The 27,882-nt window shown below is 48.0% G+C and overlaps 1 protein-coding gene across 4 annotated transcripts; it reads left to right on the forward strand.

Annotated features, from left to right (window-relative positions):
• Window positions 1-260: 260 nt before the first annotated feature.
• On the forward strand, window positions 261-27,882 carry OCRL (OCRL inositol polyphosphate-5-phosphatase). Of its 4 annotated transcripts, XM_061598318.1 has the most exons (23): window positions 261-560; window positions 1,888-1,958; window positions 3,485-3,564; window positions 4,095-4,133; window positions 6,919-7,029; window positions 7,114-7,206; window positions 7,490-7,610; window positions 7,695-7,862; window positions 9,257-9,358; window positions 10,389-10,503; window positions 10,613-10,729; window positions 10,839-11,026; window positions 13,327-13,438; window positions 15,017-15,126; window positions 16,622-16,757; window positions 18,489-18,599; window positions 19,187-19,352; window positions 20,907-21,142; window positions 22,455-22,574; window positions 23,174-23,258; window positions 24,852-24,979; window positions 25,961-26,072; window positions 26,931-27,882. In XM_061598318.1, exons 1-23 carry the CDS (start codon window positions 276-278, stop codon window positions 27,053-27,055), a joined length of 2,931 nt encoding a protein of 976 aa, XP_061454302.1. In that variant the 5' UTR covers window positions 261-275; the 3' UTR covers window positions 27,056-27,882. The 4 variants fall into 4 exon arrangements, with proteins under 4 accessions (XP_061454302.1, XP_061454304.1, XP_061454303.1 ...); XM_061598320.1 differs by lacking the exon at window positions 10,613-10,729; XM_061598319.1 differs by lacking the exon at window positions 7,114-7,206.

A 27,882-nucleotide genomic window follows, 5' to 3' on the forward strand; every position in this document is an offset into this window, starting at 1 on the left:
GCACATGGCTCCCCCTCAAACAACCCTGGAAACTGTAGTTGGGCATTGCAACTCCGTGAGGGGTAAACAGCAGTTCCCAGAATTCTTGGAGGGGAAGCCACGTGCTGTTAACGTGCTTTAAATGCGTGGTGACAACAAATCCATTGGCCCTTCTGAGTACCGTAAAGTTGTTCAGCAGTCTGCCTCTGCAAAAAAAGGTGGGAAGAAGAGACGAGTCTTGCAAACTCTCCAAGCCGAGGCTACATCCCCCTCCGGCCACCAGGGGGCAGTGGCGCATGTCTCGGCGGTGGCAGGGAAGGAAGAAGTCGCAAGGCGGAAGCGTTCCCGCCGCCGCTCTTGCCCGCCCTCCGGCGCTGCGCTCGTCTCCTCCCTTCTCTCCGCGGTGCGCGCGGCCGAAGGTCGCCTGGAGTCGCGAGCGCGCGCGGGCGAGCCGGGAGAGTGCGGCCCTGACGCGGGCGAGCGACCCACCCCTCCCCTTCCCTTCAATTCCCCGCCACCGGGGCCTGGCCGGGCTGATGGAGCCTCTTCCGCTCCCCACCCTTGGGAAGAAGAGCCTTTATATATCCTTGGTTTTTTGGGTGGGGGGGGGGTTGGAAGGAGGAGGGGGCAAGTTGGTGCTGTGGAGATTGGCCGCTAAATTGGGGGCGCCTGCACTGGTGGGCTTTGGGATTGTAAGAGATGAGGGGGGGTCTGGGAGAAAAGGGAGAGAGGGTGGGATTTGCGGAGGAGGAAGTTGCCCTGCCAAAAGGTTGGCAGCTTCTGAAGTGACCTGTTTAGTCAAGGCCCTTTTGCTCTGCTGCTGCAAGGAGCAGGTTGCATGTTTACTTGGAAGTAACTCCCGCGGTGTCCAATGGGGATTATCCTCTGCGAAGTGTGTTTATGATTGCAGCCCCACGTGGCTTTAAAAGGGAGCTTTGTGGCGGGGGGGGGGGGGACAGTCACGTTGTTGGGGTTGGCGGCCTCAGAAGTGTCCCTGTTGCTATGGATCCATTTAATCACAGTAGTTCGCCTGCAGTATGGAATGGGGATTACTCCCAAGGAAGTGTGTATTAGGGTCTCGGCTTTAGATGGCTTTAAAAGGCAACTTTGTGGAGAAGTCTCTTTGGACACTGTTGGCAGAATAGAACCGCCATGTTCCAAGACAGTGTATCCCTCAGAATGCCAGGTGTTTCAAGCATCCAATAGGGGAATGCCGTTGCCATTTTCTGTTTGTGAGCTTCCAAAAAGCATCTGGCTGGAAAACAGGATGCTAGACGCTAGACTTAGATGCCCTTCCGCCTCATCCAGAAAAACACTTATTGTGTTAATATATTTGCTGATTTCACCGTATCAAACCTTGATTAAAAACACAGAAGCAGGCTAAGCTGGTTTCTTCTCTTTTTTCCCCTGTCTCTGCCCTGAAAGCTGTTTTCAGAATTGGATGGTGGTGATCAGCCTGGATATGTGTTATTTAAGTCATAATGAAGATAAAGAGATACGATGTGGAGTGTTTTATCTGTCATTGAGTAACCATAACCTGCTACCTGTAATTGTTCTGAAGTAATGGAAAGGACTTCCTTTCCAGCCAGCTCAGGTTTGGGGTCCCAGGCAAGCTTCAGTCTGTGCTCCTTCCTTGGTGTCTCTCTTTTGAGAAATTAAGTTGGAGGGGGGAGGGCTTGTTGAAAGAGAAGGAAATTGGCACAGAGGGGTAGGGAGGTCTGGTGGAGACCAGACCAGCTTCAGGAAGACGGATTCCTTTTGGCTGACTAGGATGATATTGGGAAATGGGGCTGGAACGTGACTCTGAGAAAGTGGGTGGCTGGGAGCAAATTGGGGGTTTGGGGAGGGAAGGATTTTGACATGGGCTTCTTTCTGTGCCCCTCCCTGTTTTCCTTAGCTAGTTCTCAGGGTGTGGAGGTGAAGGCAGGACGGAGAGTGCCATGTGAACTGAGCCTGTCCCAGCGTGGTGAGGAATATGAGTGAGTTGCCACTGATGTCTGAAGATTTTCGCTGCCACACACCACCACCACCACCACGGTCACCCATCTATCTATAGACTTGCGGGGAGGGGTCTTCTTCTATGGCTCCCCAGATGTCTCCTAGGATAGGTCTGAGGAGATTCTAGGAGCAGTGCCGGGCAGGAGCTGGACAGCGCCCTGTGTGTCCAGCTATAGATTGTCCCCTGATCCTTGTGTGGCTGAAAGGCTAGTAAGTGTCAGATGACACACATGCTTCAAAGAGCTAGGAAGTGTGCCTTAGCCTAGCTCAGTCATTATTTGTCACTTTTTGGAGACAGCAGCTTATGCGTATCACAATGTTTCCTTGTGTTTGGCTTATTTTGGCTGTTTCTTTCTTGCCTTCTACAATCATAATATCCTGAGGCTGTAGCGGACAGGGTGGTGGTTTTGGACATGGGAGACTTTGGCTCACATACTGCGCAGCCATGAGGCTTGCTCAGCGGCTTCTCTTGGCCAGGCTACCTCACCAAATTGCTGCGAGGGCGCTCACAGTCTGTGATAAATTATATTAAAAGGTCTGGTGATTTTATGCTGTTAGAACTCTGGTTAAGCCGAGAGACTGGCAGCCCAATGCTAGGCAAGTTTTGTCTGAAGTGAGTACCACTGTGGTCATTAGGGCTGACTGCCACGTAAGGGCATAGGACTGCTGTCTTTCTGACTTGCCCAAGGCTACCCTGTGAGGTTTGTGTCTGAGCATGGATTTGGACGCGAGTCTCCCATATGCAGATCCAGAACTGTTGCCCCAAGAGTGTACTGACTGTATTCTTGAAGACTGCCCTTTTGGATGCATATGCTGCTATCTTGTGCTTGAACACAACCCCAGCTGAAGTCATTTGCCCTGATAACTGTAACTAGATGGATTTTTAGCACAGGGATGGGGCACCTCAGGACTGGGGCCAGATCTGGCCCTCCAGCTCTCTCTTTCTGGTCTGTAGAACTCTCTGCTGGCCACACTCCTCACTGGCCCTCCTTTGCACCCCAAATATTTTTGCCTGGCTGGAATATTTCCCTGAACTCTGATAATGCCTCCTGCTTGCCTGGATGGAGGACAGAGAAGGTATGTGTGTAGAAGCTCGACTGCTCTACAAAGGTCGACTGCTCTACAAAGATGAAATTTGCGTACATTTGTCTCCGGCCCCACTCACCACTGGCATGTTGCCCTCAGAAGGTTGCCCAGAAGGCAGTATGACCCTCAGGCTTAAAAAGGTTCCCCACCCCTCTTTTAGCAAGTGGCTCCATCTTTGACCTCAGGAGACTGTGTGCAAATCATTCCATCAGCTCTAAATCTGGAAGAACTTGCAATGAAGGGTATATAAGGTTTTGGCCTGCAGTGTGATCGCTTTCCTAATTTATCTGCAGTATTGGGTGTTTGTAGGGCAGCATGATGTTTATTTGTGGGAGCAGAATGAGGGATTTCTTCCATCTTCCCCCACCTCCCAGGTATCCTTCAATTAATGCAGCGTTACATGCCTTTTCTCTTGTTCCAGTTTGGTTATCCATTCCCGGGAGAAGGACCCCCCTGTTCAAGAGAGCATTCCTATCAACAGCCGTTTTAAATGTGTGCAAGGTAATCCACCTTCTCCATCCCTTCTGTTGTGGCTGTCCATTGCTTCCTGGTAGCAAGGTGGGAAAAGCCCGTGCCCCACCCCAAAAGCTACAAATGGAAGCCGTGCCCCAGTAACTATGGTTTCCAGGGTGGATCACAGGCAGGAATTCAGATACCAGGTCAGGCAGCTTTCTGCTGATGCATAATAGTAACTGTGCAGCTGCTGGTGTGTTGTTCAGGTGATGATCAAACTGACTCCAGCCCATGCTTCGAATGTAGTGCCACAGTGTTGATTTTATTTATTTAATTATTATTAGATTTATATCCTGCCCTTCTTCCCAGTAGGAGCCCAATGTTGAGCTTTTGTGGCTGTATGCTCAGTTTCCTCAAGACAAGAAATGTGCAGTGATGGTCTCTGTTACAGAGAGCCAGATCGAGGTGCTCTGCTCCTCTGCCAGCACTTGTGTTTTCCCTGTGGGTAGGCCCAGGAGAGATATTGCTACTGTGGGCCTGTCAGGGCACTTCCCTGATATTTGCTAATTCTCTTCCAGAGGCTGAAGAAACTCTGCTGATAGACATAGCGACAAACAGTGAGTCTCCATTGACCAGAATTCTGTCAGAAATAGATTTTGCCTGTCATTGGCATGTTGTCTTTCCCCCTTGACTCATCATCCTTGTTCCTGCTCATCTCTTCTTCCTGGCCTGATGTCTGTGGATGGATTGTTGTTGTTATTTTTTCCCAGTCAGGCTATTGCTTTGGTTGGAATAAAAACAAAACTCTTTAACTCCAGTCTTCAGTCTCCATACTGGTTTACAGAGTACAAGGAGGTTAGATTAGTGGCCAGAGGAGTTTACAATCTGAAATTTAATGCAGGGAGAAGATAGCTGGGTAAGAGCAGGCATTCCATCTCGTTACATGTACAGTTTTAGTAAAGGATAGGAGTTAGGGGGTTGTGCCAGGGACATCTTGGGAAAAAAATGGGTTTTGAGGTGGGATTTGAAGGGAAAGAGCAAGTTTTTTTGGGAGACAGTCCTGGGCATAAGAGGCAACAAGGGACCAAAGGAAACTGCCTTATACCAAATCAGAATGTTGGTCCACCTGGTCTGGCAGCTGCTCTCCAGGATTTTCAGATGAGTCTCTCCCCACCCTCTCTGGGGATGCCAGTGATGGAACCTGGGACCTTCTGCATGCAAAGCAGATGCAGCCAGAGGCATCTGGAGTTGCTGGAGACCTTCAGAAGTTTGAGGATTGTAGAGCTGGAGGAGTGAAGGTTGCAGACAAGCATGTATCAAGATATGAGACCAGAGAGACAAAGGGGTGGGCACAGTCATGGAGGGTTTTGAAGGTGGCCGAGGAAGACACCAGGGAACTGCAACCAGCCCTGTCAGCGCCTGCCTTGAAGTTTGGAGCTCAACTACAGGTGCTTGTTCACAAAAAAAGCATCTAAAGATTCCAGCACAGGGAAACTGACAATTATAACAGACATCTATTTGTGAGAGGTCCAAGACATTGAAAGCATTCCTTGATCTGTTCTCTCTAGCTAGATGTGGGCACCATAGTTCTTGCATGGTGGTTGCCAGTATATGACTTGCAAGACTGTGCCCATGTCTCTTGAAACTAACTAGGAAAGCGCCCATCCCAACTCGTGAATTCTTAAGACCTTATCATTTATGCAGCCAATTGCTGTTTATCTTATTGCTACCATAGGAGAGTGGCACTTATTATTGACTATGGGATGGGAGATGCAGCTGCAGTGTTCGATGTCCACTCTGTTCTCTAGAAAAGTGTACCTCTCTTCTTGCAGAAAACTGATATTAGTTCTTTGTGTGACTACCTGTGCAAGGATCTTTCACGATGTGTGGCATTACAGAAATGAACCATTGATTAAAACTGCAAATTATGTATAGGTGCGGGGGGCAGCATGTCAAACAGTCATATATTGAATTGATGAGCTTTGAAATTGTCCCTGTCCATTTAAAGCACAGGTGGGGAAACTCTGACCCTCCAGATATTACTGGACCACAACACCCATAATTCCTTAGCATTGGCCATGTTGGCTGGGGCTGATGGGGATTGTAATACAACAATATCTGGAGGGCTGCAGGTTTCCTTCTCCTACTTATAGAAGATTAAATTATTCTATGAAGAGCCAAAAGGAGAAGATAACAGCTTGAGGCCAGATTGGTATCAGATCTGTTTCTTGGTGTGTGCATGTTGCTTCTTCGTTGTCAGGACTCATTTGACACTTAACCTGTAAAAAGTTGGGATTGGGAACCTGTGGTCCTCCTGGTGTTGGTGACCTAAAACTCTCATCATCCTTGACCATTGGCCTTGCTGCTGATGGGAGTTGGGGTCCAACAACATTTTGGCAGGAGCGTACAAGGGTTCCCCACCCCAGTTTGCGGTGTCCCAAATTTTCTCCCTTTTTAAATTGTGACTTAGGATGGGTTAACTGCCCTATACAGTAGCTGCCAGAGGAGTATTTGGTACATCCCAAACTAACAGACATTCATGTTAGTCAAGCGTTTACAGTAGAGGTTGGCAACCTTGAGAGCAAGAAGGAGGAGCTGATAGGCAGTGCTGTCTATAGGATTGTAAGTAAGAAGACAGGCAAGTGGGGACTGTCTGAGCACAGACTGAAGTTGGTGGGGCAGTGCCCCATTTGCCCTCAGGAGCAGCCTCTGGCAGGAAGAAAGAAAAGAGGTGTCCTGCCCAGTTTTGGCACTTGCCCTGCCCACTAAAAGCATGCAGCCCCAGGAGATCCCCACCGCCACCAGCGGAATGTGGCCCTCAACAGGTCCCTATGCCTACTTTACAGAGAGTATATAACAATTTTAAAATGTACCTTATTTCAGAATGTTTCTGTTCCATAAAGTATGATCTTCTTCATTTCCCTTACAACATCTTATCAGCATGTTTCTCTCATTTCAAAGCCTCCCCCATTTTCATTTAATGTAATATAAAAACACTAGCCTACCAAGTGCATCAAGTTTCTGTAAACCTGATCAGTGTCCAGAAGGTCATGTACCTCTAGGTGTGGCTGCTTCTCAGCAAAGTCTGCTCAGATGTTCAGTCTCACCATATCACTTTATAAACATCTCTTCCTTTTATGATGCATTTCCCATATAAGTGTGTTGAAGAAAGAATATTCTGCTCACTAACTGGGTGTTCACAGTTTGTCCTTGGATTAAATAATGAAGAAGGCAGCTCAGCAGTTTGGTTTTCAAGTTGTTTGCATTTTTGTCATTGGTTTCTTATCCACGGTTCCCTCCTTTTAAAAATTGGGGGAGGGGATTTGAGCAATTTTGCCTGTTTTGCTTATCGGTGTTGTGCCTTGTTTCCTGACTTGTGTTTTTTCTGCGTGTGCTTAAAAGCTGGCTGCAAGATCCGAGTCCAGGGCGATTGGACAGCAGAGCGCCTCTTTGAGATCCCAGATGAGGAGCAGTGCTTGAGGTTCCTCGCTGAGGTTCTGAAAGTGCAGGAAGGTAACCAACCCCAGGTCCTGTGCCTCAGATGTTGGGTGCTGGAGGCGGCTGGTCTCTGACATGGGTGTTTGGGGTTTTTTGCAGTCCCGCTGAAAGCTTCTTTCCCTGATCTTGTGGATCATGCCTCTTGGCACCAGGTGCAAGGCCTCTCGGGAGCTGCTGATCCTTTTTCTGCAGGTACAGCCTCGCATCCTCCCAACATGTAATCTGTAGGCTGTGTAACTTCTGCTTTGAACTCTGAAATACTTGTTGCCTCCTTTAGCAAACAAAGCTTTGAGTGGAGGCCCTGTTGCCTTCCCAAGTCCTTCCTAAGTGGACATAAACCAAAAGGACATTTTCAGGTGCATTTGGTGGTTGGGGGAAGGTAGTGACCTTACCCTTGAGTATTTCCTTTGTTCCTTCCCTTTGTTAGAGGGTTCTGAAGCATCCGCTCTCACCTCGGACTCTTTTCTTGTCTCAGGAAATCTGGGGTTTGAGGATAATTTCAGTGCCATGAGTTTGGAGAAGAAAAGAAACTTGCAGAATCAGCAAAAGAGTGCCCGCCGGGAGCCACCCCCACCACCGCTGCCACCAAGCAGGCCGTAAGCCACCTTGGAGATGCGCCCCCTGCCCTCCTGCTTCCCTGGTTGCAAGGGCTACTTGAGCTCTGCTCTCATCTCCCTTAGGTTTCTCCATGAGAAGGAAAGCATGAGCAAGGAGCAGCCTAAAGTGAGCAACACCATGCGCAAGCTCTTTGTCCCTTCCACGCATACGCAATCTGGGCAGAGGGAGGGGCTCATCAAGCATGTCCTTGCCAAGAGGGAGAAGGAGTATGTCAACATCCAGAATTTCAGGTGAGAGGTCTGCGAAAGCGCCACAGCTAGTGTTTTTTTCTTCCATTTATGCTGTGCCTCAGCTGGCTTTGTTCAGCATCCAGCATTGTTGATCCATGAAAATACTGGGGGAATTTGTGTCATAGCTGCAGTAACAGAAAGGCCCATACCCACTTGGCAGCCTTGTTGTGGGTGCTAGTCAAAGGTCTGTCCTGCTTACCTGTCGTGGATAACTTAAATTTATTGGTTGTTGGGGGGGGGGATCTCTGTGTCAGATGTCTTGCATCTATATGTATCACTACACCATGATTTAATCTAATGAGAATGACTCCAGGCTCCCCTCCAGATTTGCACACTGTTCTCCTCCCCTTTCCCTAGCTTGACTGGGAGGAGGAGAGTGGAAGCTTCCGCTTGTGTTTTAAATTAGCCACAGTTTAGTGTATCCAAATCCTAAAATGTGGTTAACTTTAACTACAGGTTTGTTGAATTAGTTAGCTTTGTAACCTATGGTTGGGCACTGGCTTGTTTCAATAAACCATAGTTAAGGTTAAGCACAATTTGTCCAGTTTCAGACATTGCAGCAAGCTGCAGTTAATCTAAAACTGAAGCAATAACTTTGGAGCTTCTCCTTACAGCTGCACTGGAGGACAGGGAGGTGTACAATCCTGAGGCTTGCTTTGGCTCATCCTTACAATGCTAAACCACGGTTTACTATTGCATGCAAACTGGGGTGGTGGTGTTTTTTGCTGCTCCTGTTAGTTGTATATAATATCAAATTTGTTTTGTCTCTGATACCTATTTTTATGACATTTCATCTATATTAACAGTCTTAGATCCCACTGTAAACCTGGGACAGGCGGTTTACAATTGCTTTGTAAACATGTCCACAAACGTTTTTAGCCTGCCATTAAAAAAATTTTTTTTACTAGTCGGCTAAGAGGCTAGTAGCCTGTAAGGTACTAGCCTATTAGCAGGCTAGAAAAAAATGCTGCCTTCTACCAGGTAGGCACATCTGAGAGACAGTCTTCCTTCTTGAGCAGCTAGTATGGAAACCGAGTGGACTGGTGGATGAAGGATGGAGAGATGCAGTCTGCTTGCTCATCTGCATGGAATTCCTGGTTGCCTCTGGCCACCAGGCTAGTGCTTAAATGCAAGGCTGGTTCACACATTTTAAAAATATAATTGCTTTGTCTTTTGCCAGCCAAGCCTATTCAGGGCCCAGAATAATTAAGATGAGCAAGAAGTTGCTGCTGGCATTTTATTTATATTTATTTATTTTCATTCTTGATACTGATCTTTCTTGCCTTTGAAGTCCTAGCTGAGGGACACTCCTCTTGCCTTTGCCCATTTAACTTGTGGATCTGTTCAGATTGCAGTCCTGTTCCAGCAGCTCAACATTCTTCTCTGTACTGCAGGTTTTTTGTGGGGACATGGAATGTGAATGGGCAGTCTCCAGACAGTGGATTGGAACCTTGGCTGAACTGTGACCCTGAACCCCCAGATATCTACTGCATTGGGTGAGGAACGAAGGTTGCAGGGCCTTGCAGAGATCCCTTTTTCATGGTCTTCCTTTCCCCACAGTTGTGAAGACTTTTGTTAGTTAGCTCTGTACTTGGAACAAAACATCCCCCAAGACTTGTGTCTTAAGATTTATTGATTGATTTATGTATTTATTTATTTGCCAAATAGCAACATTAAACCATAATCATTCAGCCAACCTCTAGGTTAGGTTTCTGCCATGTATTATAAGAGAGACTGCCTGAAGACAGTTTGGAAATTACAGCTAATGCAGAATCCAGTGGCCGGCAGAATGCGGTGGCCAGATTATTGACTGGGTCTAGAAGGTCTGAACATACTACAGCAATTCTGCCCCAGGTGCACTGGCTACCGATTCATTTCTGGGCTCAATTCAAAGTGATGGTTTTGACTTTTAAAACCCTATACAGTTCAGGACTGCAAAACTCAAGGACCGCCTCTTTCCATTTGAATCAGCCCAGAACCGGCAGTCTTCATCAGATGCCCTTCTTTGTGTGCCCCACCCAAGAGAGGTGTGGAGTGTGGCCACCTGAGAACAGACCTTTTCAGTAGTGGCTCCCACCTATGGAATGCTCTCCCCAGGGAGACACATCTGGCACCATATTTCTCATTCTTTAGATGTCAGGCTAAGATCTTTCTGTTTACCCAGGCTTTAGTGGTTTAATGTTGCCTCCTACGGTGGTGGTCATTTTCTGGTGCAGTGGGTAGGACTTGTCCTTTTCAATATGTTGCTGGATGAGCATCTTCCGTACTTTGTGTTCATTGTTTTAATTTTTTTTCCTGGTTTTAAATTGCTTCCATGTGGTGTGTTTTACTTTGTCAAGTCACTTTGAAACTTTTTATTGTATGAATGACTGATAGATGCAGTTAAGAATAAGAAAGACAATAACATCCTGCGGGCAGTGGATTGCAGCACTACCACCACCGATAGCCAGAGTCCTCAGTGGCTCTGGGGGAGGACAGCCCTGATGTTGGGGATGTGTGCTGTATCTGATGGAACTTTGGCTTTAGTTTCCAGGAGCTGGACCTGAGTACAGAGGCTTTCTTCTACTTTGAGTCAACAAAGGAGCAAGAGTGGCTGACAGCTGTGGAAAAGGCTCTGCATCCCAAAGCCAAGTACAAGAAAGTAAGTCCTGCCTCTCCTCCTCCCTCCTTCAGCAGCCAGACAACAGGGCAACCAAGCTCCAGGCTGGTGCACAAAGCCAGCAGCCATCCTAGCACCTTGTGTCTTGTAGGTGCAGCTGGTGCGTCTGGTTGGGATGATGTTGCTCATCTTTGCCAGGAAGGAACAGTTCAGCCATATCAGGGAGGTGGTGACAGAGACAGTGGGCACGGGTATCATGGGGAAGATGGTGAGTAGACCCCGACAACGGGGCTCCACGTTTTTATCTCCACTGAGCAGTTTTCCCCCTCTCTTTCCTGCTTGCTCACTAACAGCTGGTCTTTGCTCCACCCCTGCAGGGTAATAAGGGGGGTGTGGCCATGAGGTTTGTCTTCCACAATACCAGCTTCTGCATTGTCAATTCCCATCTTGCCGCCCACGTGGAAGACTTCGAGCGCCGCAACCAGGACTACAAGGACATCTGTGCCCGGATGAGCTTCCTGCCCCCTGACCAGGGTCTGCCGCAGCTGACAATCATGAAGCACGAGTGCGTTTTGAGGGCTTGGAGTGGGGGAAAGCACCGGCCGGGTTAACTGGGTCTCTGCTATCTGGAGACAAAAAACGAGTCCCTGTAGCTTCCGTGTGTTTAGCTCATGGGTAGCCAACGTGGCGCCCTGCAGATCTTGGTGGGCTACAACTAGGGATGGAAAGATCTGTCTGTTTTGGTTCTCTCAGTTTCTCATTTTTCCAATGTTAAATTCAGTTCTGTGGTGCAGAGTGGTAAGTGGCGGTAACGCAGCTGAAGCTCTGCTCACGGCCGGAGTCCGATTCCGACAGAAGGAGGAAGTCAAGTCTCCGGTAAAAGGGGTCGAGGTCCACTCAGCCTTCCATCCATCCGTGGTCGGTAAAATGAGTACCCGGCATACGCTGGGGGGTAAAGAAAGGCCGGGGAAGGAACTGGCAATCCCACCCAATATATACGGTCTGCCGAGTAAACGTCGCAAGACGTCACCCTAAGAGTCCGAAACGACTCACACTACAAGTGCAGGGACACCTTTACCTTTTTTACATTTCTACAGTGATCTGTGAAATTTTTTTTTTTTAAATCCTCATGAAAATTCTCCATTTTAGTGTGAATTTCTCCACATTTTTGTAGGCAGTTTTGACAGATACACATTTTCGCAAGCCATTTCTCCTCATTTATTGCCTGTTTGCATGTTATTTTCACTCACGTGTTCATTTTTATGCACACTCTCCCCTAATAAATGCATTTTTGTAAATATTGTTTAATTGGCAAACTGCATCCCAAAATTCTAATAAATGCAAATTTCAAGGGATGGCTGTGTTTTAGTTCTCATATTGTTTTGGAAATTGCAAATTTGAGGAATTCTGCTTGAAATGCGAACTGAATCAAAATTCTTACCCATCCCTAGCTACAATTCCCATCATCCCTGACCGTTGACCTTGCTGACTGGGGCTAATGGGAGTTGTAGCTTAACGTATCTGGAAGGCACCAAGTTGGCTGTCCCTGCAGTAGCTACATTGCAAAGGTTTCAGCTGGAATAGGCAAAAGGGTTCAGCATGAGAGGGTCCGCTTTCAGTCACGGCAGGCAAGTGTGGCTGTGGGAGTCAGCCCTGGGTCTCACTGTTTATGCGGCTCTCTTCCTCACTCTTCAAACAAATTCCCAGAGTGGCTTATTTAAAATAATAATAATCAGGAATACACTTAAACATACAAACTCTGTACTAAAAGCAGCAGATCTAAAGAGAGCAGTATAAACCTAGCAACAGAGAAGGAGACGGTTAGATTAGATTAAAATGGGTGGTCAACATATTCAGGTGTTGAAGTCGACTCCCATCAGCCCCAGCCAGCGTGGCCAGTGATCAGAGGTGATGGGAGCTGTAGTAGTGTTGAAGGGCTGTAGGCCAGTATTAGAGCATCTGCTTTGGATGCAGAACGTCCCAGGTTGAACTGGGAATGTTCCCTGTCTGAAACCCTGGAGAGCCGCTGCCAGTCAGTGTAGACAGTACGGAGCTGGATGGACCAATGATCTGATTTTATTAGGCAGCTTCCTACATCCCTATGTATTACAGCAACATTTAGAGGGTTGCAGGTTTCCCTCCCCTGGATTAAAAAAATCCCAGAAAAATCAGAAAATCTTTGCTGAAATGACTTCACGTTCGGGACAGGTGAGCCTCTCTCAGAACATTCGAAAGCTGCAATGCCATGACTGAAGAGGCCTCTTCCCTGGTAACTGCCTGCTATACCTCAAATAACAAGAGTGCCCAGGGAAAGGCCCCTGCTGAAGACTTTAGTGTATTGGGCAAGCACATGCAAAAACGGGGTCCTTCAGGTTCCCTTATCTCAAACTTTGAAAGGCTTTAAAGGCCAAAACATATACTTTGAATTGGGCCTGGGAACAGTTCAGGCAGCGGAGGCTGTTGGTCATTAGGACTGGTGGGGCAGAAGGCAGATAGCCCAACAGCAGGTAGAGCCAGAGCCAATGACAGGCAGAGCCAGCTAATTCTAGTTTTGCCCCCATCCTCCCTGCTGAGTTCTCCAAGGACAAGACGAAGGAGGAGGAGGAGGAAGCTGGCAGCCAGTTCCACCCTCTGGGCTTTTGTAACAAAGAAGGCAGGCAGGTGTGAGTTAGCTGGGAAGAGACAGATTGGTGGGGCAGTGCTCCACTGAGTTCAAGAGCCAGTGTAGTTCACAGAGCACCAGCATAATATGATTGTATGCCCACTTCCAGTTATCAGCCTTGCTTCATGTCACAGGAAGTGGCAGCTGGCTGTTCTTCCTGTGAGCTTGCAAGTAGCTGTGGTTTCATATTTTCTGTCCTTCAGTGTTGTCATCTGGTTGGGAGATCTAAACTACAGGCTTTGCCTTCCTGATGCCAATGACGTGAAAACTCTGATACATAAAAAGGAGCTTCAGAAGCTGCTGATGTATGACCAGGTGAGACATCTTTGTGTCATATGATGATTTAGGACATTGACCTGTTTCTTTCCTGTGTTTAGGATGGAGAGCCACCTTGAGATAGTTATTAGCAAGACTTAGTTAACATGGGATGACTGTGACTTCTAGAAATGCTTTTTAAGGCTGCAGTCTTGTGCATGCTTAATTAGGAGTAAGTACCAATTTAATTCAAAGAAACCGGCTTCAGAATGTACATGCACAGGACTACACTGCAGTTACTCAGTTATAAGACCTTTTGAGCTCAACAGATGCTGTAGTGGAGGAACCTGTGGTCCTTCAGATGTTGTTGGACTCCTGCTCCCTTGGCCAATATGACTAGTGTTCAGGGATGCTAGTAGTTGCAGCTCAGCAATATCCAAAGGGCTCAGGTTCCCTGCCCCTTCTCTAGGTTTTGCATCTGTCTCAGGTGAGGAATGTTGGGTGTAGGGCAGGTGAGTGTGGCTTCCCCAAAACAGCCTCACTGGCCCAATGAGAAGGCCTGGTGGGCCAAGTTTGGCCTACTGTCTGGAGGTTCCCCACCCATGACCTATCTGGAAACTCTGCAATACATGCATATTCTTGTTGCTACCAACTTCTCTCTTGAACGGCTGATACTTTTATTGCTAATGTTTCTATCTATAGTAGGTGTGTATGTTCAGGCTGTTTTTGATGTTTCACCCACTTGGTGTGAGGATGGCTGGCACTTTGTGTGAAATGGAGGCCCAATTACTCCTCTTTATGATGGAGTTACTCTCCCTGAGTGTGGCAATATTGGTGAATCTCCGCTAGGCATGGGGAGGGGAACTTCAAGTCTGGGGGCCAGACGTGGTTCAGTTTTGGTTTCGTACAAAAGCACAGGAGAATCTTTGAGTACATTTTCTATTTTTATTAATGAACATATATGTTTAATAATACATCAGTAGCTGTTAACAAGTTTAGGGATTGCCATTAAAAAAGATGGTGTCTGGCACAGGTATCGCTAACCCTGTGGCCCTCCAGATGCTACTGAACTGTAATTCCCATCAGCCCCACCCAGCATGGCCAATGGTCAGGGATGATGGGACTTGTAGTTCAGCCACGTTGGAAGGGCCACAGACTAGCTACCCCGGGTTAGAGGGTTTTCCAGTCATGTGATGCAGCCTAACCTACCCTCACAGACTTGTGGGGATTAAATGAGGAGGGGGAGAACCATGTATGCCACCTTGAGCTCCTTGGAGAAAAGACTGGATATAAATGCAATGAGTGAATGAATAAATAATAGTACTTAAGGTGTCCAGGTGCTAAGGGGGAGAAGGCTCCTGCACCTTTAATAGTTGTGTAGAAGATGGCATTTTAGTAGGTGTGCCTAGTGGCCCTGTCCTCTTTTGGACCTGGCTACCCTACAAATCCTATCAGCTCCAGCAAGCATGGCCAAAGGCCAGGGATGATGAGAGTTGTAATTCAGCAACATCTGGAGGAGAAACGTTCCCCACATCTGCCCTACAGTACTTTGCTGTGGCGTTCCAGTGCAACATCAGCTATTTCTATACAATGTTGTCAGGCACCAGAGGGATATCTGCTGTTGCTTTTTGCCTCCAGCTCAATATTCAACGTACTCAGAAGACAGCTTTTGCCGATTTTACAGAAGGTGAGATCAAGTTCATCCCCACGTACAAATTTGACTCTAAAACAGATCGCTGGGATTCCAGGTAAGCACCTGCCTGATAGTTTGGCCTTTGTAAATAGGCTCTCAAAATTCCTTGCCTGCGAAGAGATTTTTCCCACAGCCTGCTGAGATGCTAGTATCCTGTGTTTCCATCCTTTTAGCAGGCTAGTTTTAAAAAAAAGCCTTCTGCCAGTCAGTCTAGCAGAGGAGGAGAGACAGAGTGGAGGCTTACTGCCTCCAACAGTGGAGACAGAACATAGCCATCATGGCTAGTAGCCATTGATAGCCTTATCTTCCATGAGTTTGCATATTATTCATAATGCGTGGCTATTGACAACTGGGGAGGCCACCTTGGCCTGCGAGTTGAACTTCCCTTGCTGTAGTTATGAGCAGGGCTGTGGAGTTGGTACGTCAAACCTTCGACTCTGACTCCTCTATTTTTCTACTGTCCAACTCCGACTCCTTCATAAATGGCAAATGTATATTAATTTATTAATATTAATAAATTAATATTAATTTTATTTTGAAGTCAGAGTCGGTACATTTCTACCGACTCCGACTCCACCCAAAATTGCTTCCGACTCCACAGCCCTGGTTATGAGCAACGGAAGGAACAGACAGAATGAAGTGAGAGAGCAAGAAAGCATGAGGCTCTTTCTGGCAGCCTTTCTGGTGCCAAAAGGGGTATTTTACATTTTCTGATGCCTGCAACCCTGAGGGAATAGTATATGAGGAAAAATAATGGGGTCCATTGCTTTGGAAGGAATCATACCTCTGTGGTAGAGCACATGCTTTGTATGCAGAGGATCCCAAGCTGAAACTCTGGCATCCCCACTTAAAAAAGAATTGAGCTCTGAAGAGCTGCTGCCAGTCTTAATAGACGAAATTGGGCTTGATGGGAAATTAATCTGACCTGGTAGAACGGAGCTTTTGATTTCCTAGTGGCTCTCACCATGAGGCAAAATATCTGCTAGCTCAGACTTCCCCAGCCTGGCACTCTGCAGATGTTGTACTCCAGCTTCCATCATTTCCAGCTGATGGGTGTTGGGAGTCCAACAACATCCAGAGCAGGGATTCCCAAACTGTGGCCTGTGGAACACCAGTGGTTCATGAGCTTCATTCAGGTAGTCCGCGGCATGTCTGTGAAAAATGCTTGCAGTTTGAATTCTATAGAATTCAGATTGTGATATAATTAAATACAATATAAAAATCAAAAGGAGCAATGAAAGTACAATAAAAATCATTCAACAGCTAGCACAGCGAACCACAATTGCTACAACAGGCAGAAAAAATCATTACATGGTCCACCAAGACCCTCAGCCATATTTTCAAGTGGTCTGTGGCAAAAAAGGTCAGGAATCACTGACCTAGAGAGCACCAGGTTGGGGAAGATAGAGGTAAATTGGGAAGGATGGATCCTGTGAGTTGGAACATAGTGAGATCAGTGACCATGTGTGTGGCTGAAGGCTGACAACATGAGCCTTGTGCACCAGCTCAGTCAATCCAATAGGCCTGAAACCCATCTTGTCTCCTTGCAGCGGGAAGTGTCGTGTGCCAGCATGGTGTGACCGAATCCTCTGGAGAGGAGGCAGCGTCAATCAGCTCCACTACCGAAGTCATATGGAATTGAAGACAAGCGACCACAAGCCTGTCAGCTCCCTCTTCCTCATAGGGGTAACTCCCATCGTGGCTAGGACTATCATCCATTCAATTTCTTAGTTGCTTGCTCTGTGGCACCTCCTTGAGGTTGGGCAGGCCTTTTATCAGGAAAGTTTCCCTGGCAAAAAACACACACACCCCTTTCCACAGCACACAACTTCCAGTGCAAAAGAGTGGACAGGTCTTGACTATTAACTCTATACATTTTGATTTTCTACTGTTTTTACCATGGGGAAGGGGGAGGGTGGAGGGGGAAGGAGGGGATAGGAGGGAGGAGGAGGGGAGGGCAGGTTTGACCATTTGCATGCTTTTTGAGTGCAGTGGGATTTACTCCTGTGCAATCATGCTTAGGATAGGTGAAACTGACCTGGGGGAGGGAGGGGGAGGACAGGAGATCAGATGGATGGGCAGAGGGGAAGCCCCATTCCTTTCCAAAAGGAAAACATTGTGAACAGTATCATTGCTTTTCAGTGTTTCCCCCGCCTTTATATTCTACAGCAGGCACATGTAGCCTCCCATCCAAATTTAAACCAAAGCTGGCCCTGGCCACATCCACACCAGACTTTTATTTCACTTTAGACAGTCATGGAGTCCCCCAAAGAATCCTGGGAAGTGTAGTTTGTGAAGGGTGCTGAGAGTTGCTAGGAGAGGCCCTGTTCGCCTCACAGAGCTTCAATCAAAGTGGCTGATAGTTGAACCACTCTGGCCACTGGAGCTCTGTCAGGGGAATAAGAGTCTCCTCTCAGCACCCTTCACAAACTACACTTCCCAGGATTCTTTGGGGGAAGCCATGACTGTCTAAAGTTAAATCAAAGTCTGGTGTGGGTGTGGCCCCCTGATTAGGCAAGCCCAGCAGCTGTGAGTCTGGCTTTTAGAACACTGACAGTTGGTTCTTACTGAGCATGCCCAATGTTATCATTCAATTCAATGCTCAGTTTCTTAAATTAATTAAAAATCAGTCAGGCATTTTTAAAACTTTTAAACTGCAGAAAATGAAGGTCAGAGTATAGGGCAAGGTCAGTAATAGAATTACAGGTACTCTGAACATGGCTGATTGTTAATTAATTTCAACAGATAATGAGAACTCGGACAGAAAAAAGTCCAAAAGGGGTCTGGGTTTTTTTTCCTCTGTTTTTACACTTCAAACTCTCGATTCTCTCAGATTGTTTTGTGTATCGCCATGAAAATTTGGAAAGCAAGCATTTCTGAGTTCAGGACTATAAGTTTTGTAAGGTTTTGTTTTTAAATGAGCTTATGAGAAGCATCAGAATGGCATGGGAGGTATTTTCAGTTTAACATTGTGGAATGTGAAAAATCCATGCTGGCTACAGCATACAGCCACTCTCATGGCTGTATAATATAGGACAATTTCCCAAACTCTGCCTATCCAACCCTTCAACAGAAAGCCATCCTCAGACTTCCAGTGCAACATAGTTTCCATATGAGCTGCCCCCAGTAGGAGCGAGCACACACTGCTCCTTCTGGCATGGCAGACCACATCAAATTGGACTGAATTGTACATAGGAAATTGACCCCATCCATCCTATAGAGCTTCTGTGGCATTTAACACAGAGCATTTGGCTTCTGCCCAAAGTGCCTGTAAGTCACAGGTGCCGCCAGACAGCTCTGAGAGGCATTTGCTTCCTTCAGGGCTGGGAATAGCAGGTGGTCAGGCATCTTTGCTTTTGCCATGTACTATTTTTATTTTTTTGACAACCAAAAGCGTGATCTGTTTTTCCCCCATAGGTGAAGGTTGTGGATGACCGGCGGTACCGGAGGGTGTTTGAGGATATTGTTCGGTTGATGGACAGGATGGAAAATGAATTCCTTCCATCGGTGGAGCTCAGCAGGAGGGAGGTAAGGATGAACTATATCCTCCGCCATCCCTTTAAAGAGAGACAGCTCCGGAAAGACCAGAATTAGGAAAAGAAACATGGGAAGCTGTCTTATACTGAGAGAGACCATTAGTCCATCTAGCTCAGTATTGCCCACGCTGACTGGCAAGAAGTTTGCAGGATTTCCAGCAGGGGTCTCTCTCATCCCTACCTGGAGATGCTGGGGATTGAACCTGGGACCTTCTGCATGCAAAGCAGATGCCCTACCACTTAGCTACAGCCTCTTCCAGTTTTTCCCAGGCAAATACTAGAGCAGCCTTTCCCAACCATTGTGCCTCCAGATGTTGTTTGACCACAATTCCCATCTTTCCTGACCATTGGCAATGCTGGCTGAGGCTGATGGGAGTTGTGGTCCAACAACATCTGGAGGCACACTGGTTGGGAAAGGCTGTACTAGAGTGTCAATGTGATACTGTTTGATTCCATCATGTGTGCATTATTCCCCTAGTTGGGGCTCGGGTCAAGGACAAGCTCTGCCCTCCTCCGGGATACATTTTCTTACCAGCTGCTGAATGCAACTCTCCTTTTCTTTCCACTTTTGCTCTGCAGTTTTTGTTTGAGAATGTGAAGTTCCGGCAGCTGCAAAAGGAGAAGTTCCAGATCACAAACAACGGGCAGGTCACCTGCCATTTCTCCTTCATCCCCAAGCTCAACGACAGCCAGTACTGTAAGCCGTGGCTTCGCGCTGAGCCCTGCGAGGGATACTTAGAGCCAAGTGAGTCTCTCTCAGAGCGCCTCGGAATGTCTTTTTCCTTTTCCTCCCCTTCCCTTCTCCAGCGTTTCCCATCCCTTCTCCATCCATCCTTGGGTGTCCGTAGGGCAGGGGAAGCTAACCCTTTTTTGGGCCAGGGGTTACACTGGCCTACGGTCGACCGTCTGGGAGCCACATGTCAGAGTGGGTGTGCCCACAGTGAGTGTGGCTAAACAAATGCTGGAGGGTCCCAAAAACCTTTTGGCATCACCAAACTGCATGAGAGCAGTCTGTGAGGAAATATATATATATCTTTATTTATTGAAAAATGGAAGCGGGGAGGAATTTGGGTACCACAGAATGTTTTGGCATCACAACGAAGCCCTGTAGGAGTAGTCAAAATCTTAAAAACTGAAAAAAGGTACGTTTAACAAAATAATATAAATTGAGGGGAGCACAAAAACACTTATGGTGGGGAGATGTTTTCCTTCTCCATTATTTTATTAAGGTCACTTTCTCTTTTTTCCCAGTGTCTTGCCACCACAATTTGCACAGCAATTCATATATTGCCCATTTCTTCCCCAGAAACAGTACTGAAGAGCAGGGATGAAGAACCTGCGGGCTCCAGAGGTTTTTGTTTCCAGTTCCCACCAGCCCCAGCCCACATGGCCGGTGGTGAGGGATGATGAGAATTGGAGTCCAGCAACATCTGGAGGGCTACAGATTCTCCATCCTCGGCTATAGATAGTGCACTGGAAGTTTATACCCAGCAATATCTTTTACATTATTTCAGCCTTCTATGAAGTTTATTTCCTTACAAGACCACCATTTGTATGGATATAAGCTACTGTGGCGGCAGCTATAATAATAGTAGCAATAATAATAATTACTACTACAACTACTACACTGATACTTTGAATGTAATATTCCATACATTCTTTGGATAAAAATAGTGTGGAGTATACAAGATACTTTCCATGCATCTAAATGTATTTTCTCTGTAATAACTGAAACATTTGTCTCCCAATGGCTTCTGATATTATCACCTGCGCTCATAAAATGCTTTCAGATCTCTTTGACAAAAGTCCTTTCTGAAAAATAGAGAGTGCTGTTGCACTTGTGTCCTACTTGCAGGCTTCCCATTGGGGCATCTGGTTGCCCACTGAGAGAAGAGGATGCTGGACTAGGTGGGACTTTGGCTTGATCCAGTGGGCTCTTCTTAGATCAGGTATGGGGAACCTTTGGCCCTCCAGATGTTGCTGAACTGCAACTCCCATTAGCCCCAGCAAATGTGGCCTATGGCCAGGGGTGATCAGAGTAGTAGCGTAGCAACACTTAGAGGGCCACAGATTCCCCACACCTGTCTTAGATAAGCATTTTTCATTTTTGGTCAAAGTATATATCAGAGGTTCTTAGGATTGTTTTACAAAGAACTATTGCTTTGGAGGAGTGGGAAAGTGGTGTGGAGGGGGAGATTAAGTGTCTTCTGTTCTTGATTCCTGAAATTAGTCAGTAACTTCATTCTTAATAAAACACTGTTTTGCCCAATCTCTTTGGAACAATCCACTCCCATTTCAGATGAGACAGTGGACATCTCCCTAGATGTATATGTCAGCAAGGACTCAGTGACGCTTCTCAATTCAGGGGAGGACAAGATTGAGGAGATCCTTGTCCTTCACCTCGACCGTGGCAAGGATTACTTCCTCACCATCAGTGGTAGCTACCTGCCCAGCTGCTTTGGGACCTCCTTGGAGGCCTTGTGCCGGATGAAACTGCCGATTCGTGAAGTCCCCGTCACCAAGCTTATTGATCTGGTAGGAGATGAAAGGATTTGCCTGGTAGCTTTGTTCACTGAATGTTTAACCCTCCCTGCCTGCTTGGAAAATGGCTACCCTACCCTTTCATCTCCATCTGAATGGTGGGGCCCCTTCCTCCAAATTGGCTTCTGCAGCTGTGCCCTCGCTTTCCTGCACACTATCCAAATCCTTTGCTCCCAGGTTCTCCTCCCATCTGCCCTTTCACCCACACTTCCCTTTCATGTGGGCACTAAACTGTGTATATTTTTTCCACCATCTGGCCTGTAGCTTCCCAGCTCATGGGTTGTTTCTTTTTCTCACCTTGGGGTCTCTGCCAGTAATGCACTTTGTATCTTTTTTTCTTTCTTTCTTTTGCTCTTGCATTCCTACTCTGGTCTCAGGGAGAAGACAGCTTCCTTGAAAAGGTAACATTCTATGCGGTCTCTCTTTAGTGGGTCTTGCAGCGGTCTCATTCAGGTACTGTCCCTGTTATGAGCAGATGCCCCAAGTAGTGGTGGCTGGTCTCAGGCCTGGTGCCAGTGGGTGGCCAGGTCGGGCACTAGCTGAGGGCCCCTGTGGCTGGGAGGGTGGAGCTTTTGCTCCATGATCCCCATCCAGCATCAGTTTGCAGGGCCTGACTGGGTGGTGGCACAGAGTGGGGAGCTCCATTCTACCAGGCAACGACACCACAGACTTTTTCTGTCCCCCAGCCCCTCTTTGAATTTGTTAGAGTGAGATGGAGCTGACCGTCCGGAATGTCTCTGGAGGGGGGCTAGGGAAAGGCAGGAGGCATTTTTCATGTGAAGCTATGCTAAAGTTGCTTAACCCCAGCTGCTGTGTGCTGCATTGCCTGTAGGGCGCCGGGTGCTCAGCCTCCAGCTATCGCTTGTTTTCTAACAGTGCCTCTGCAGCATGCTGTAGATCAGGGTGGGACACCTGTGGCCTTCTGAATGTTGCAGGACTATAACTCCCGTCATCCCTGAAGATTGCCCATGCCGGCTGGGGCTGATGGTCTGGAGTTCATTGCCATCTTGGAGGGGAGCTGAGGTTCTAGCTAGATGCCATGTCCACAACAGCTTCTTCCCTGAGCTCACCTGAAGCATGGGAAGATTAGTTTCATATTAAAGGGTGAAAGGGAACCTGCATTTTGGGCAAGATAGGTTGATTCCCCACCCCGGGCTGCTGAAGATGCTTGTTGTGCCCTCTAAGGACAAGACTTGAGAGTGGACACAGCACATTGACCACCCAGTTGAAGCGAGGAAAGTGCACACTCATGCATACACACATCTCCTAGCAGACTTTCATCCCATTCTTCTCTTTGGACCTCCAGGAGAAGCCGTTTCTGGAGATGATGCCCCAGGATGGCAATGACTCCAGTGAGCGACCTTTGCACATCCCCAAGGAAATCTGGCTCTTGGTGAACCACCTCTTCAAGAACGCCTGCCACCAGGTGAGCTGAGCAGGACTGGTCCAGTTAAGGGTGGGTGTTGGCTGGAATCGTGGTTGCTGGGAATGGGAGGGCTTTCCAGAATGAGCACCAGTCTTGGAGGCATGTTAGTTCTCAAGAGCCACTTCACAATTTTTTGGTCACTGACTTGCTCTTGCAGATCACTCCTGCGAGTGAAGTGGCTGCATGGGGAGGATTTTCACATACATCCGCTTATAGGACGCATGGTACACAGATTCCCTGGAGTGCCTCAAAACAGCTTACGTGTTCACAAACAATGCCTATCCATGGGAAAGAGAGTCTCTGCCACTTTGATCAGAGGGGAGAGACTACACTGTCCTGTGGCTCAAAATCATGAGAGGGTAGCAGAATGCTTCCCAGGATGAGCGTCCCTTGAAACTTCATGCTGGTGCTTGTGAAGAACGGAGGCTGGATCAAACTCTCCATCCTTGAGCAGCTCCTCTTGGTGACTGGACTTCTCTCCATTACTGTATTGCTGGAGCTCACATTATGCACCCCAGGTCAGGCCAGATCTTTGCGCTACCTGGGATGGACCTTGCCCCTTCCTAGAGCACGTGTGACACTCTGCTTCTCTCTGGCAGGAGGATCTCTTCCAGACACCAGGCATGCAGGACGAGCTACAGGATATCATAGAGTGCCTGGACACCAGCATTCCTGAGACAATCCGTATCCTTTTTTGGGCAGGGGGTTGGTCGGGTAGGGTTTTTTTTGGGGGGGTCATTGTTGGTGTGGTTTTTTTTCATTCTGGACTGTACTTTTATTTATCAGATGGCTTAGGCTCCTAGGCCACCCCATCCCTAAGGCTCCAAGGAAGGTTAGAGTATAAACAAAGAGAATGAACTGTCCACAGTTGAATTCAGACATGCATCCAAGCAAACAGCTTAACAGATTTAACCTCTGTTTACAAACACCAGCCTGACTAGATAGGCCCACTCCACTGTGCTCTAATTGGGGCTGCGAGGCTGTTTTGCCAAACCACTCCCACCTGCCCCATATCTAGCTTCAGGTGTGAGGCAGGAAAAGACACAGCTCAAAGGAACAGTTGGGAGCTTAAAGTGTGCTTCCAGTTGTTCCTTGGCAAGTGGGGCTTGCTGAGAGCACTTTTTTGAAGTTGCTTATTTGTATGTGCGGTTTAAATCCAAACCATGCCTGCAAAACAGGCATCTTTGCAGATCAGCTTCCCAGACAGCTTCATCCATCTGCAGAGGGAAAATGTCAATTTGGAGGCAGTTTGAATCCAAATTGCACTTGCAGTTTCAAAGGGGCTCTCTGTCAGTGCAGATCACCTGGTTGACGCTGACACTGAGCCCAGTTTGAAGTTGTTGCCTGATGTCGTCTACCTGTCAAAGTGGCCCACAGCATGTGGCCAGGTTCTGGGCTGCCGGTTGCATCCAGCTCCTCACCCCTGAGAGAGAGCTTCTGCTTCCCAAAGGGTCTCCCAAGGGAAAGGAATGCCAGAGTGGTGACAGTCCCAACACAAGTGCCTCTTTATATGTCCTTTGCAAGCTTTCTGCATTCTTAAGGGGCATTACCTCACCCATGTGACGCTGAGCCCTGATTTCACTTGAGACCCAAAGTGAAGGCAGACGACTGTTTCTCAAGTGGCCCAGTGTGCACATGACTATTTGGGAAGGGGGGGGGTTGGTCATCTTACCATTTTAGCAAAGAAGTGAAAAGAACTCTTCCCCATACCTGCTCCTGTTCGGTAACCTGAGGAATCAGCAGGGGAGTGGCAAAACCCTTGTCTGTATTATACTGCTGGTTAGCTACACTAAGTGTGGAGAACCTTTGGCCCTTTGGATGTTGCTGAACTGCAGCTCCCATCATCCCTGGCCATGCTTGCTGGGGCTGATGGGAGTTGTAGTTCAGCAACATCTGGAGGGCCAAGATTCCAACCCCTAAGCCAGCCTTTCCCAACTGGTGTGCCTCCAGATGTTGTTGGCCCACAATTCCCATCAGCCTCAGCCAGCGCTGAGGCTGATGGGAGTTGTGGTCCAACAACATCTGGAGGCACACCGGTTGGGAAAGGCTGCCCTAAGCTGTATACCAGGTGCTCACGTGCACAGTGGAGGCAAACAGCATCCATGGCCAGTCCTCTTCTTGCATCAGGTTGCCTGCTTATCCTGCTCAGGAGGCTGCTGGGGGACCTGCAGGGTGGGTTCAGATGCATACGAACAAACTGCTTGCTTTGGACCAGCCTGGGAGGAGACAGAGTGCGGGATAACAGAATATGACCCCTCCTTGACAAGCTGTCATTAGCGGGCAGTAACCACTCAGTGGCCGAAGCTCTGCTCATCTTCTTGGAGGCCCTACCAGAACCGGTCATCTGCTATGAACTGTATCAGCGCTGCCTTGACTGCTCACACGACAGCCGCCTCTGTCGCCAGGTAAGCTTCAGAGCCCTGCCTTTTGTTGAGTGATCTGTGGTGCGTACAGAAGCATAGAATCAGAGTCAGAAAGGACTTCAAAGGTCATCTAGTCCAACTATCCTACCAACGACAGGAAGTCCACTACAGCATCCCTGATGGGTGGCAATCCAGCGTATTGGGAGGAGGGTTACTCTGGTCTGGGTGGCACTGCTAACTGCAAAGGCTGCTGAGCGTTAGCAGTGGATGTCCTCAGATTTACTTGATAGTGCAGGGGTTGATGTCTCCCTTGATAATGGTGCCTCCCAGCCTTTGGAGTGGAAGTGATGTTGCTGTGTGTCTGACAAGGAGTTGTAATGAAGATCCATCTGTTTCAGTGAACCATGATGGTTTTCTCAACATAGGGATGTATTCAACTAAGCCCTACTTAGAGTAGATCCATTGAAATTAATGAACTTAAGTTACTTCAGTGGGTCTACTCTGAGCTAGACTAGCATTGAATACCACTTACAGGAAGCTGCCAAATACCGAATCAGACAGTTGGTTCATCAAGCTCAGTATCGTCTGCACCACTTTTCTTCAGCCTTGGATCTCCAGATACTGTTGAACTGCAACTCCCATCATCCTTGGCTCAGCTGGCTAGGGTTGGTGGGAGTTGTAGTCCAACAACATCTGGGGACCCAAGGTTGAAGAACAGTGGTCTGCACTGCCTAGGAGCGGCTGTCAAGGGCTTTAGGCAGGGAGTCTCTCTCAGCCATACCTGGAGATGCTGGGGATGGAACCTGGGAACTTCTGCACGCAAAGCAGATGCTCTTCCACTGAGCTAAGGCCCTTCCCCAAGGCTCCAAGCAGTGTTTTTTGAATCTAGTCATTTGAAAACTTTTTTAATGCCAAAGGTCGAACCTTTATACATGCATGAGTATATGCTGTATACATCAGCTACACCCCTCCTCCCCTAAAGTGACACATGCAAGCTCTGAGCTGACCCTTCCTGCCTTGCAGGTGATCTGCCAGTTGCCACGGTCTCACCGAAACGTCTTCCGCTACGTGATGGCATTCTTGCGCGAACTGCTGAAATACTCGGAGACCAACAACGTCAGTGCCAACATGCTAGGTAAGGGCCAGTCTGGGAGTTGACCTCTGTGACGCCCTTCCCTGGCTCTCCCTGTCAGGTTCCTACCTGCTCATGGTTACTGCCTGTCACTAGGCACCACCAGGGACTCCACCAGTCCGGACTGTCCTTTTTTATGGTTTCTCTCCCCGCTCTAGCATAGACCTCACCAGATCCCCCTGCTAGGCAGCACCACCAGTCACGTCCTATAACCCGTATTCCCAGAGACTCTGCCTGAGTCTATCAGGTTACCTCTGTGACTGCGTGCTTAAGCTGTCCCAATCCCTTTGTATCAATGCAGATAATCCTGGTTTGCTCTGAATACTTGTGGTGTTATTCTCTTCACCGCTGCCACCATTTGTTACCCTTCAGCCTTGGTATTTACCTTACCCTCCCTTCTGGTCTGTGGAACCCCAGCCAAGGATCAGGCCTTTGGTAAACCAAATATATTTATTAAATAACAGAGATAACAAGATTACTTTATAAAGGCACTTAAGCATATGGTTTCATCTATTCCTGAGGTACTGGTCTTAGTATTAATCCGAACTCCACACTCTCCTCACATCCACCAACTCTCCACCCAATCTCCTCTCAAAAACCCACCAAAACAACCCACTCACTTCCACCGTCCCCCCAGATTTAACTGTCATCCTTCCATTTATACCCTCAGCCATTCTAAACACTCAGCCAATCATCCAGCATTCTACTGCCCATTCACTCCCCCCTCCTCTTTCATTCCACTTACCATGTATCTCCTATACAAACAGCACTTACCATATATACACTAATACAGGAACATCACAACCTCCCCACTGCTTCAGGCTCCCAGCTCTCTCGAACAAATGTTTTCCTTCCCTGCAGCCACCCTCTTCGCCAGCCTCCTGCTGCGGCCTCCGCCCAACGTTCTGTCGAAGCAGAGCCCGCAGGATCGCCGGCATGCCATTACCTTTCTCCTGGGCTTCCTGCTAGGAGCAGATGACTACTAAAGGTGCCAAAGCGAGGACTCCGTGCCAGCTGTGAGGCAGCTTGGAGACAGAGCAGGAGGAGAGCAGCAAGGCCCACCCTCTGTTCTCTGATGACATGGAGGTGAATTGGCCTCCCAATCTTCCCACTGCTGCAGAGGGGCTCCGTTGTGCCCTTCCCCAAGCTCTACCCTTTATCAGCTTTTTCCTCCGCCCCCCTGATGTGGCTGGACACTTGTGGCATTCCATACACATGGTTCCAGGGCCTTGGCAGGCTTTTGGGGAGGGAGCCTGTTTGCTGGGTATAGCCAGGGATTTGCTGGCAGTCATCCTCCACTGGTGCCGCCACCATTGCCCTCATTTCCAATGCAGTACTCCACTCCCTCACTTTCTGTTCCAGCAGAGTGCATGATACCCGTGGCAGACACAAGGACTCCCAGCCTGTCCTGGGGTTGCAAGACCAACTTTTGCTGCCCCTTGGCCCCAATGCTGGTGGGGAAAGGGTAGACCACCCATGTGGCCCACATGCTCTGTATAGTTTCAGGTATCTACCCCCATTCTGCCAAGTAGTCTCTGTCTGGGGCATTAATTCTTCATGAAACACTAAGCACTGCCTAAGGGGGTGGGGTGAGGGAGGAAGGAGAGGGGGCAGATAGGGCAGCAGGAGGAGATCTGCCTCAAGCTGGGGCAGTGGGTAGAGCTGCCCTCCCACCCCAAGTTCTGAAATCTTGTCTGTTTTGTTTTCTCTCTTGGATTCCTGTACTTTGTGCACACTTTCTCTCTCTTTTTTTAAACTGTATAATTTATTGGAAAACTGTTGTTTCAAAATAAAAATCTCCATTGTGTGAAGA

Source organism: Rhineura floridana, chromosome 16 (assembly GCF_030035675.1).
Source record: "Rhineura floridana isolate rRhiFlo1 chromosome 16, rRhiFlo1.hap2, whole genome shotgun sequence".
In the NCBI taxonomy this organism is placed as follows: domain Eukaryota; kingdom Metazoa; phylum Chordata; class Lepidosauria; order Squamata; family Rhineuridae; genus Rhineura; species Rhineura floridana.